Raw genomic sequence first — 13,281 nt, 5'->3', positions numbered from 1 at the left:
ATCGCAAAGCTTTTATGAAACTGTGAAAACTGATGCTAGAGTCCTTGCTTTGTTCTGATTTTCATGATGGCACACAGCAATATACCACAATGTGATCGTTGACGTTATCCCATCTGTAATTAACTCAAGCAAGCTGCATGTAGCTAAGGCTGAAGTTACATGCCTTCTGCAGCGTCTGCAGATTCACGCAGTTTGTGTGTGGTCTGCTTATACATATCGTCTGCGTGATTCTTTTAAATGTCCTTGTTCATATCAATATATCAAGTTCTTTATTATTGTAGTTTTTTATTACTCCACTTTACTACATTTTATCCTATGAATATTCTGGTAATTAGATTTTCTTCCTCTACTGCGAAGGCAACGGGAGGAAATGTTATCGTCTGGCGGCTGTACTCGTTGTTTTTCTTTCTTGCACCGCTCTTTCTACTGTACCTCGTGATTGAAATGAGAAGCAATCATTCATAAATTTTGTTTTCTTTTTTATTTCCGTGAATTTATGCATTTACAAACAATGTAAACGATCTGGGGCTGCCGAAATAGCGGCACGAGCGCTGGAACAGATCGCAGAAGCAGACGACAGCGAACAGGTTATAACTGGCGCCACTCTGCTCGTACGTTCTGTCCCTAGCGGCAAAAGGGGTGAACTAGACCAGGCGTGCTGGAGCAGGGAGATCTGTGCAGGTCTGTAGTTCAGTAGGTCGTGTTTTATAGTGAGAAACATGGAGGAAGGAAAAAAACTCCATGGTGAGAAACTCTATGGTGCGGTGGCTAGATGGGTAGGTGTGCCGACCGGCGCCTCTGGAGCGTAGTTCACCGCTTCTCCGCGTCATGACGAAAAATTGGCGCTGCGGTCAGTAGAACGGTTCCGCAGCGCACGTCGTCTGCTACAGGGGGCTGGCGAACTGGCGGCGAGCAAAAAAAAAAAAAAAAAAAAAAAAAAAAAAAAAAAAAATAAAAAAATAAAGCCCGTATTGGAATAGTTGTATGTCGTATGTTCGTGTCAGTTTCAAAGGTGAAGAGCTCCGCATCTCTCGTACTGTTTGTAAGTTCCTAAGCGATGTGGAATGTTCCAGGTCGGAAAAATGACCGGCGAGATTAGCGGCGGCGTTGCTCCACCAAAGAAGAGCACCAAGGAGACCTACTGCTTCGCTCCAAACTGCAAGTCGGGCTCTAAATTTGTGACAAAGACGGCGGAATTGTTCCACTGTCTGACAGCGGAAATGTTCACCCCGAGCTGCTCAGTAGCTTGCTCAGTATCGGTACGGTGGCTAGATTGTATCGGTGACGTTAATGAGCAAGCGGTACACCGAAAAGCGTACTTCCATGAGCTCCTCGACATTGGAAATTTGCAAGCCGCACATGAGGTGCTCAGCGCCTGCGACATCGAGCACCGCTGCGCTGCTACAGGGAAAAGAAAAGTGATTCTAGGCTGATATTCTATATAGCAGGCTATGTAGCAAGGAAGTTCCTGCAAAGAGCCAAGTGCTCCGATTGCTCAGGGACGTTACTGAATTCAACAGAATGAGTAGGTCAGGGCTGTTACTCCCTTCTGAAGCACTAAAAAAAGCTGGTAGCATCGCTCCAAGACGCCTTCAAGCTGTGCTTCAGTTTAAATGAGTTACGAAGGAACAGTGTATCGCCGACTTTGCATCCTTTCTGCAGCTGAATCCCCCGAATTTGATCGGCTGTAAGCGGCACAAGAAAGAGCTCACAAACGATGTTGTGAAGTTCTATTCAATTACACACCTTTACTTTCTTGTAAAGGGCAAGAACACGGCGCGCGAAAGCAACAGGGAGAAGAGGAAGCACCTGAAGATGAGGCGTGTGCTGTGAACAATGCTATATGATGTGGTGGACCAACGTTGCGGCCTTGATGGCGCTAGCTAATTTATCTTGGTGTGTCTGCTGACTCAAGTTACGAGAGCTTTTCTTGTATTTTAAATATATTCGCGAATCTAGTCCAAGACATATTGCTTTATTTTATTACAATGAAACAGTGAACCATATGCACTTACCAACACAATTCTTCTCGCACCAATTTAGATACCGTAACTGACCCAGCAATAAAACAATAGCTAGATTTCTCGAAATTGAAACATTAGAACTCGCTAAATATCATGTAAACACGGTTCCACATGCCGTATAAAACCATTGAAGTATTGTTTTATGCATGGAAAAAATGCATTTACGTCTTTAATGCAATGGGCTGGAGCGCCGCGTTTATATCAATAAATGTGACCGATTGCCAAGCTAGAAAATTTACTTCAGCATTTCGTTTTTTCTGACTAGACGACAACAACAAGTTCCTCATTATGGCTTGGCCTACACTGCTCAGAACGGTATTATAACGAGCACTTCAAAGATACAATCAGAGGCAAGCGATACTATCAGACACGCAGCTCGTCCACACAGCGCAGCAGCCGTTGCGCGCCGCTGAACCGTTCTACTGTCCGCAGCGCCAATTTTGCGTCATGATGCGGAGAAGTGGTGAACTACGCTCGGTCGGCACACCTACCCATCTAGCCACCGTATCTATGGTGATCACTACCTCATGGAGGAAGGAAGGTTTCCTTCCTGCATGTCACTACCTAGACTTCTGGAGCCATATTCATCTATGTTTATTACATTTAGCCTGAAATGCGATGCTGACGCCACCTATACGATGGCCGCAACATGGGCCGCAACAGCAAACCGAAACGTAAACAGAATATTTATTTCGAGCTTTCAATAACAGATTTCAGCTGAAAAAAAAATGTTGGTTATTATTTTTTTTCAGATGTGTAGTTTGTGTTGTTCGTGTGTATCTGTGGCGTGTACGCGTTGCGTCACGTGACGTAGCGTGTGTTTTTGTGTGCGTTGGTTCTATGAAGTCAGCTGTGTAATGTTGGTGGTGGGGTCAGCGGAGCGCGCTGTTGTAGCCTGAACCCTTGGCGGTGAGCGCCGTCGACGATGGTGAGTGTCTCGGCCCGCGACCAACGCGTGCAGCGCGCGTGCCAGCAGTGAGCTGCTGCAGTGCCCGCCCAGCGGCGACCGCTGCGATTTCGGCATGGCCCAGCGGGTCGGCATCTGGCAGACCATTGTGAAGGAGCCTGGTGAGGGACAGCTGTTTCCAAACTGGCCTTGTCACGCGGCTTTGGATGCTGCAAGCGTTGCAGCGTGCGCGTGGTCAAGTTGAACCCGCCTTTGATCGGGGGGAACACGACGGCCGATCGAGACGTTTTCCTGCTTTCAATGCAAAAAGCACCGTCCTCGGTATCGGGCTTCCCGAGTGAAGACGTCGCATTTGATGACAGCGCGACGGTGGCATATTGCATTGTGTACGCGCGAGCATGCGGTCAGTTTCTCTTTGTTAGCGGGTGCGGCGCTTTTCTTCGTTCGCTTGTTCTTGCAACGAAGCTGTAATGCTTGCCGTGGTGGCAAACAATGTTGTCCCACGTCGAATTTTGACGCGCATGAATGACTGGATCCCTTAGCCATAACCGAAAGTTAGCAGCATAACAGTTGTTTCGCTTCCTGTCTTTTCAAAGACACGTGCCTATGCAGCCTTTATAAGTTGTATGTTCTATATACTGCGTCGCTGATGAGGTTTTTAAACCGAGAGAAAATAAAATTAGTGGCCCTAAGCAAGCGGTGACAGGGATGGACGAAATTCCTGCTTGAGTATAATCTGATGATTGGATGCTAAACGCTTTGTTGACGGCATTAGACGTCTAAGCAGAACAGAATCCATGTGGTAGGTGGCACAGACGAAATAGTCAAATCAGCCGTGGCAAAAATGATAGGCAACATCAAATAGTGTTTTATCATTACTATATCATTTATGCAGTAGCCAACGTGTTGGAGTCTCAGGCACAGGCCATAGGTAATAAGGTGGGATGCTTGAATAGTTGATTTTTTCAATTGCGTATGAGTATTTAAAAATATTTGGCTTGAAATGTTAATTAACCTTTTGTACACAATTGTGTACGCCAAGGTTGTCCATCAACAGCAAAGGCATTGATGAAATTTAGTAATGACATTTAAGATCGGTCACATACATCTTAAAATATTTCTGATTGGAATTGTGCTGTGAGTTTGAATAACATTTGCAAAATGCTTTGGTAAAATGAGTGGTAATGTAGACAAGTGTGAGTATGTCGTATGCGCGGGTTCACTTCTTTCCTTGTTTTGCACAATTTTCGACTGGATAGGTGCTTTTCAAGCCTGCTAGCTATGGAATAGTTGATGTTCCTGCATAAGATTTCGCATGGAGTCCGCATTCTTTAAGCAAGACAAAAGGGGATTGAAAATTGTTCATCTGTTTTGCAGCTGTATGCTTTTTATGATTCTGACTTTGTAAGAAATGTGGTTGAGGTAAGCTTTAAATGAACAGAATCAGTTAGCTTTAGGAATATACAACTTAAGTGCTAAGGTATCGAAGTTCACTAAAAATATTTTTCTTAAGTGGATACAACGAATCTCCTGAGAGCCCAAGGAAAAAATCCACTGCAGTGCCTCATGCCCTGGCATGGTGGCGCTCCCGATGATGATGATTGTGATCGATGATGATTTAACGCCATCCCCTTTGAAACGGGGCAGTGACAAATAGTCACCTAGCCTGCTTGATTTAATGAGGTATGCTATACAAATTTTTATTTAGCATTTTTGTATACATTTAATTCATTTTTTTTCCCTTCAATGTCTACCTTGTACTGCCACCTATGACTGTAAGAGATCAAATCAGGTCGTATAAATCTCTTCGCTGCTTTTGTCTCTTGCTTATCTCGACTGCTCACCGGTTGATGCTTCCGTCCACTTTAAACCCAAGTGCTTCTGGAAGGTGTACGTTACCTACTGGGGTTCTCACTGGGTGAATCCCTTCACATTCCATTAGGATGTGTTGAGTGGTCTCCGGATCTTTGCTGCAGCATACACATGCCTCATCTAGTTCCGAATATTTGCTCCGGTATGTTTTGGTCCTTAGGCAACCGGCTCGAGTCTCAAATAGCAAGGCACTGCCCTTTGTGTTGTCGTACAAATTTTCCCTTCTAATTTCTTTCTTCTCATTCTTGTCCTATTTCTCTCATTCTTGTCCTCCATGGTCCTGTTTGTTTCCATTCCTTGCATCCAATTCACTGTCTCTATTTCTCTCACTTTCTTTCGGATGACTCCCGGTTGTCTATTTACAGTTTTGATTATCCTGTACTTGGTTGCCAACTTCCTTGACCTCTTTCTCCATTCTGTGTCCACACTTTTCATGTAGAGATACTTGTGCACTTTAGCCGCCCATTTATTTTCATCCATGTTCGTGAGCCTTTCTTCAAAATTAATTTTGCTTTGTGCTTCTCCGACTTCAAAAGAGGCCCAACCCATGTCACCCTGCACTGCCTCATTTGTGGTATTACCGTGGGCTCCCAAAGCCGACCGGCCTACTGGTTAACTTACAAACCCAACAAAATATCCGATTTGAAGCATAGAATTGCATTTGCGAATGTTAGCGCTGGCACCATTACTCCTTTCCAGATTCCACGCACCACCTCATACTTATTGTGGCCCCACAGTGCTCTGTGTTTCAATATTGCTGCATTCCGATTTTATCTTGATGGTTGTTTGAGTAATTCTTTCCTTCATTTATGTGTACACCAAGGTGCAATTATATTGCTTGACTATGGGTAAGACTTGCTGTTGAATTGACACCGCGTAATTACTTGTATCTTCAAAATTCCTGATTTATCTGTTCTAAACTTAAGGCCTAGATTTGTTGCTCCGTTGCCACAAATATTTGCAAGTATCTGTAAATCTTTTTTATTGTCCTCTAGTAGCACATTGTCAGCTGCATACATCAGTCCAGGGACCTTCTGTTGCATTTGTCCGTTAGGCATGTAGGGTAAATGAAACCCTAATTCGCTGTTTCCCAGTCACCTTTCTATACCCTTAACATAAGGGCCCATTCACACTTGCGACTAGGCGAGGTTGCGCGACAGATTGCGACTGGCGACCAGAAAGCTACTCAAGACGAACGATGTTCACACTGATAAATGCGACCGACGAGTCGCAAAATCGAAATGTCTCGCGATATGAGGTTCACGTCTGCTTGAAATGTCATCGCTGCGTAAAGTAAGCGTCAGCGTATACGGACGTCCTGTTTCTTCGCATATGATTTGTTCAGCTGTTCTGCGACTGTGGTCGCGCAACTGAAAAATCGAGAAGTGAGCAACTGGCCCGAAACGGTCGCCTTTCGAGAAAATCGACCATTTGCGACTTATTTGGTAAGTCGCAAATGGTCGCCTAGCCGCAAGTGTAAATGGGCCCTAAAGCGTGAACAACAATGGAGACAGAGGACATCCTTGCTTCAGTCCTTGGTGAATTCCCACCACTTCATTACCGTTTTGACCTTCCTGTACAACTTGTACTCGGTTGTCTCTATATATATCTCCCTCAGCAGCTCCACGAAATCGTCCTCTATGCCTTTGTGCTTAAGAATATCCCATAACAATTCACTATCTACATTGTCATGGCTCCTTTAATATCTAGAAATGCTATTGATAAAGGTCTAGTCTGAGCTACTGAAATCTCTATGCACTGAGTTAGTACAAACATATTATCCTTTAAGCGTCTGCCTGGCCTGAAACCATTCTGTAGTTCTCCCAGTACTTCATTTTTGTCCACCCACTTCGACAGTTCTAATTCTATGGCTTGACTTGCCATTCTGTATATTGCCACGCACTTGTGCCACTTGCTCCCAGAAGCAGACGAGGACGGTCTAGTTCACAAGCTAGCGCCTCGGTCTTTTGTCGGTGCTGCACTGCCCCTTTGATGACTCGGACTTTAACAGCCTCTTTTAGAAGTTGCCTGTCTATTAAATGTGACAGTCTAATGAATACAGCACACTAAACCCCTCTTTTGTAAAATCCATTTTATTTTCACAATGAAACAGAATGAGGCAGGTTGCGTAGGTTACGAAATTTGTCTGAAATTTAGTATGACAAGACACCGCCGGAAAAGTTGTGAAAGCAGTGACAAACAAGAACTATCCCAATATTTTCAGGTTTCATGTTGTTCTCTCTGAGTGTTAGTTTGCATGGAGAAAAGAAATGCTAAACATCCAATGAAGTTAGCGACACATACTTTGGAAGAGGCATTTATAGGCACTTTTAAGGTGCCACTAAAATGTTTCTAGACCCATATTTTGTGCTTATATGTTCAGTAGCCACACTAAGGATTCAAGGGGAAAAAAAAAGGAATTTTCAGTAAAATTCCGGTCTCTACACATCACATGCAAGCTGTTGTTTGTGACATAAAAGCACCACTGTGTCCGTGAAAAGAACAGCCACATCGACGGCAATGGGCGACTGGGGAAAGAAAGTTTTGCTTGAGACATTGAAAAGTGGGGCTCTTTGTATGACCTTGACACATTATAGCCAGTTTACGTTTAGATTTTTCTTACATTATAGTTGCATCTAGTACGCAATTCCCGCCTCACAGTTTACGAATTTGAACCTGTGCCTCCTGCCACATCCTCATTCACCCCTTTATCGAACTGTTTCTTTATCTTTATGCACATTCCCCTGGCTTCTGGAGTAAGGTCAGAAAACCACATCCACACCATAACACACCGCTACATTTTTTAGGCCGTGTGTAAGCGTGTTGTATGAAGTGGCGCCTGACACCAGCAAAAAAAAAAAAAAAATTGCCGAGAGCTATTGGGGCTATACTAGTCCAGGTGCAACAAAATTAGGAAGGCCCACTAAGCTTCAACAAGGTCACTCCCTCACCAGAACAGGAATTGGCCTCCCTGGTGCACTATTCGGCCACTACCTCCCTCATGATTCCTACAATTAACCCATGGCCCTCAGTCCCCAGTGGCTGCGGAGCACCTGACCAAGGCGGCGGTCAGACGTGCGACGTGGCAGAGGGTGCTAAGAATCTCTGGGTCCGGACAGGCCGCCAATGGAAACTGAACCTGGCAACGTTCAACACGCGCACCCCCTCGAGTGAGGCTAGCTTAGCAGGACTATTTGAGGAATTATCAGGCATTGCCTGGGATATTATTGGCCTTAGTGAGGGGGGGGGGGGAGGGGTTAGAAGAACTGGTGAGAGTTATACATGGCTACGTCCTCTGCTACAGAGGTCTTCCAGATAAGGGAGAATTCGGGGTAGGATTTCTAGTCCATGAGGACGTAGCAGGCGACATTGATGAATTCTACAGCATTAATGAGAGGGTAGCAGTCGTCGCAATAAACCTGAATAGGATGTATAGAATGAAGGTAGTACAAGCCTACGCCCCAACTTCCAGTCACGATGATGAATAAAATAGAAGTTTTATAAAGATGTTGAATCAGCTATGAGAAAGGTGCAAACTCGGTACTATACTGTAGTCATAGGCGACTTCAATGCAAAAGTCGGGAAAAAGCAGGCTGGTGAGCAAGCAATTGGCAACTACAGCATCGATTCTAGTAACACTAGAGGAGAGATGTTGGTAGAATTCACGGAAAGGAATAGGCTCCGAATACTGAATACCTTCTTCAGGAAGCGCAGCAACAGGAAGTGGACCTGGAAAAGCTCTAATGGAGAAACAAGGAATGAAATAGATTTCATACTCTCTGCCGATCCAAGCATAGTGCAGGATGTAGAAGTGTTAGGTAAGGTTAAGTGTAGTGACCATAGGTTAGTGAGGTCTAGGATTTCTCTCAATTTGAAGAGAAAGAATAAAATTAGTCAGGAACAACCAGGCCAACCTAGGCGCAGTAAGGGTAAAAGCAGACTTATTCAGGCTGGTGCTCGCAAACAAATATGCAGCTTTAGAACAGGAAGATGAAGATAACATAGAGGTAATGAATGAAACCGTAACTAGGCTGATCTCGGAAGCAGCAATTGAAGTAGAAGGTAAGGCACCAAGGCAACCAGTAGGTAAGCTCTCCCAAGTAACAAAGAACCTAATAACGAAACTGCAAAACATGAAAGTGTCAAACTCGAGAGATCAGATAGAATTCGCTGAACTGTCAAAACTGATCAACAAGAAGAAAGGGATATTCGAAATTATAATGTGGGAAAAATTGAGGAAGCCGTAAAATATGGACGCAGCATTAAATCAGTGAGAAGAAAACTTTGCATAGGACAAGGCAAAATGTATGCACTGAAAGATAAGCAGGGTAATATCATCAGCAATTTCGATGACATAGTAAAAGCAGCAGAAGAATTGTATACTGACCTGTACAGTGCCCAGAGCAGCGAAGCTACTTTCATTCGAAGTAGTGATGAACAGGTTACAGAGGCTCCTTCTATAACCAGCGCTGAAGTTAGAAGGGCCTTGAAAGACATAACCAGGGGTAAAGCCGCTGGAGAAGATGGAATAACAGTCGATTTAATTAAAGATGGAGGAGATATCATGCTTGAAAGGCTTGCGGCCCTTTATACGCAATGGCTCACGACTTCAAGTGTACCAGAAAGCTTGAAGAACGCCAACATTATACTCATCCATAAGAAGGGAGGCATTGAAGAATTATAGACCCATTAGCTTGCTCTCAGTATTGTATAAAATATTCACCAAGACAATTTCCAATAGAATCACGGTGACACTTGACTTCAGCCAAACAACGGAACAGGCTGGCTTCAGGAAGGGATATTCTACGATGTATGATATCCATGTCATCAATCAGGTAATAGAGAAATCTGCGGAGTGCAATCAACCTCTCTATATGGCTTTCATAGATTATAAAAAAGCATTTGATTCAGTAGAGATGCCAGCAGTCATAGAGGCATTGTGTAATCAAGGAGTACAGGAGGCATACGTGAATATCTTGGCAAACATCTACAAGGATAACACAGCTACCTTGGTTCTCCACAAGAAAAGTAGAAAGATACCTATCAAGAAAGGGGTCAGGCAAGGAGACACAATCTCTCCAATGCTATTCACTGCATGCTAAGAAGTATTCAAGCTCTTAGACTGGGAAAGCTTAGGAGTGAGGATCAACGGTGAATATCTCAGCAACCTTCGGTTTGCAGATGACATTGTCCTATTCAGCAAGAATGGAGACGAATTACAACAAATGATTGAGGACCTTAATCGAGAAAGTGTAAGCGTGGGGTTGAAGATGAATATGCAGAAGACAAAGATAATGTTCAATAGCCTGGCAAGGGAACAATAATTCAGTATCGTCAGTCAGCCTCTAGAGTCTGTAAAGGAGTACGTTTATCTAGGTCAATTACTCACAGGGGACCCTGATCACGAGAAAGAAATTTACAGAAGAATAAAATTGGGTTGGAGTGCATACGGCAGGCATTGCCAAATCCTGACTGGGAGCTTACCACTGTCGTTGAAAAGAGTAGTGTACAATCATTGCATTCTACCGGTGCTAACATATGGGGCAGAAACGTGGAGGTTAACAAAGAAGCTCGAGAACAAGTTAAGGACTGCTCAAAGAGTGATGGAACGAAAAATGTTAGGCCTAACGTTAAGAGACGGGAAGAGAGTGATGTGGATCAGAGAGCAAATGGGGACAGCCAATATTCTAGTTGACATTAAGAGGAAAAAAATGTGGTTGATCCCTCTTATATAGGAATCGGTATAGAACACGAAAGTGAAACGTGTCTTCACAGAAGTAGTGTAATGTTTATTGCACATTGATATATAATGTCTATTGGTGTTTTGTGGCTAAAGCGCCCTTAGGCGTTGATGCACCCACGCTGACGCCTGGTGGCACGTCTCCTCCATCACGACTACCAACGTCGATGACCATGAGCAACCGTCGTGCATATGGAAGCTGCACTACGCTGCACACGCTAGCACAACGCGAAAGACGAAGCACGTAACTGACACACTAATACAACGCGCAAGACAAAGCACGTAACTGAATCGTCACCGAGTCAAATCAGCGCGTACAGCGCGTCGTAATTGCAGCCTCCGCGATCAACTTCAGAAACATTTTCAGAGCTAATTGCGGAGGCCACGCTCCGCTGTGCTGAGTACGGTGAACGCCACCTAGGTGGCGTTGGTAGTGCTTCTTGATGCCAGCGTCCCTTCGAATGCTGGCATCGAGGCGTCGTAGTGCTGAGACCACCGAAGCGTTCACTGTCGGTGCGCGTTAGTGTCATAATGCAGTACTTCTCTTTTCTGCTCGTAGGCGGCGGCACCGCCCCGAGCAAGAGCGCGGGTACACGGAGGAGTGTTAGATATTTAAGGCGCATCTGTGTAGCGCTCTGCAAATGCGTTTGTGGCGCAATGGGTTAAACGCTCGGCGATCTATCGTCGCGGACCGAGAGGTCGTGGGTTCGATTTCCAAATTTTGCATGTTTGTGGAACTTTTTCTTCTGGTTTCTTTCTTTGTATTATGTTCGTGTACATTGTAAGCTGACGTATTTCCGTGACGGAAATACGTCAGTGAAGTCTTGGTGGACCCCGGCATAAAACACTTTCGTGTTAAAAATGGAGCTGGGCAGGCCATGTAATGCGTAGGATGGATAACCGGTGGAACATTAGAGTTACAGAATGGGTACCAAGAGAAGGGAAATGCAGTCGAGGACGGCAGAAAACTAGGTGGGCTGACGAAGTTGGGAAATTTGCAGGCGCAAGGTTTGAATCAGCTAGCGCAAGACAGGGGTAATTGGAGATCACAGGGAGAGGCCTTCGTCCTGCAGTGGGCATAAATATAGGCTGATGATGATGAAGCATGTTATGCATATAGAATATAAACATATATGAATGTTTTTCTTATAAAACTGGCACAGTGCATTTTTTAGGCATTTTTTCTCTGTTGTCCTCATTTCTGACAAGTGCTGCACGTACCAACTAGTAGCTCTGTTTTCAACTATGATACATTCTGTACTCTCTCAGTGTGCAGCCTGATGGCCCAGAATTTTTGCTAGTTCCACAATTATCTAATATCCTTTTGAAAGCACTTGTTCTGCTGTAAATCTTGAGTACTCATATTTACACACCACTTGGCATGTGCTTTTGAAAGTACAGTTGAAGGGAAACTAAAGGCCAATAATAGTCAGCTTGAGCTGTTAAAATACCATTACAGAAACCTGGCAGCGCTTGTTTCGTGCCAAGAAATGACTTAATTGAAGAGAAAACCACTTGTGAAGGGTTCACATACCTTTAGTGCAATTCCCTCCTCCAGGTGGGGGAGGGGTGACATTGCATACGTGATCACTGCCCTTTTACTGCCATTGGTGAGTTAAACGGTGCCCGACAGACGGTGCTATGCTTTCTTGCACAAAATGCAAACGTGCAGCAAGACAGAGTGTTGGATTTGCTGCTGCAGCTGCAGCAACAAGTCAAGTGGCTTGAACCATTCGGGCATCCCGCGACATCACATGGACGTGGAATTCTCCGCTACTTGCAGTTTGTGTGAATAGTGCGAGCCAACAAAACCTGCACAGCATTACGTGATAACGAAACTCTTGAAGGAGAATTGAGTGATAATTGAACCTTTCGAGTGCCCGCATCATTATCAAGGGTAATGTCAATTAGTTCTTTTTTCTAAACATCAAATAGATCTAGACAATAAGCATAAGCGAAATGCTTGCAAGAATTTTAAAGAATTATGATGTACAAGTCGCACACGTGCCCTCACAAATTAAGAAGCCAACTGGTCCGCGTGAAAGACCCATTGGAACGTGAACGCCACCCTGGAGTGATATATAGGATACCTTGTCGAGACTGCCACGCTTCGTACATTGGAGCAACTTCAAACGGTGTATCAAGCAGCACCAAAATGACATAGCTAAGGGACACACCGCCGCCAACGCGCTAGCTGAACATCACCTTAACACAGGTCACAACATTGATTGGAATTCTGCAACTGTCATCGACATGGAAAAATCGCTATCCCGCCTTGTTTTGGAATCATCATTAATCCAGTCGATGCCTCTTACATTTAATAGGACACATGGAAATCTACCAGATATATACACCAGATCGTTGCGCCATCTACTATATATATCAGTCACGGCCCAACTTGTCTCGCTTTTATGTCATCAAGGGCTCGAAACGTCATAAAAACTGTTGTTTTTATTCAAACTTTGGCGAGTGTTTGTTTGCTGTCAAGAAGAAAATAGAACTATATGTATCTTGAACCTGAACATAACAAGGCAGTTTTATACAATTTCAATATGACAAAATTTCACTGCTGCTGCAAAGGTATACTGAGGCCATAAATAAAAACTGCCATGGACGCAGATGGTCAAATGGTTGAATTACATGCGACTGCTTGCAAACACACCTCTTAAATCGCCCGACAGAGGGTGGCCATCGAAGCGGAGCAGTGCAACAGCAACACCCTATCGCCGTCATGTTCC

General features: G+C 44.4%; 1 protein-coding gene across 3 annotated transcripts in view; it reads left to right on the top strand.

Moving 5' to 3' along the window:
* Positions 1-2,839: 2,839 nt before the first annotated feature.
* The window catches only part of LOC119441324 (motile sperm domain-containing protein 1), a 61,062-nt gene continuing 50,620 nt past the window's right edge, over positions 2,840-13,281 (top strand). Inside the window, exon 1 of one of the 3 annotated variants that reach the window (XM_037705944.2) lies at positions 2,840-2,952. Coding sequence is in view for 2 of the 3 variants with exons in the window: in XM_049661153.1 (XP_049517110.1) it covers positions 3,232-3,334 (103 nt within the window). In the remaining variant the exon portion in view is untranslated. The other 2 variants (XM_037705943.2, XM_049661153.1) reach the window with 2 other exon arrangements.

This window comes from Dermacentor silvarum, chromosome 2 (genome assembly GCF_013339745.2).
Source record: "Dermacentor silvarum isolate Dsil-2018 chromosome 2, BIME_Dsil_1.4, whole genome shotgun sequence".
Lineage (NCBI taxonomy): Eukaryota > Metazoa > Arthropoda > Arachnida > Ixodida > Ixodidae > Dermacentor > Dermacentor silvarum.
This window is presented reverse-complemented; position numbering and strand designations above follow the sequence as displayed.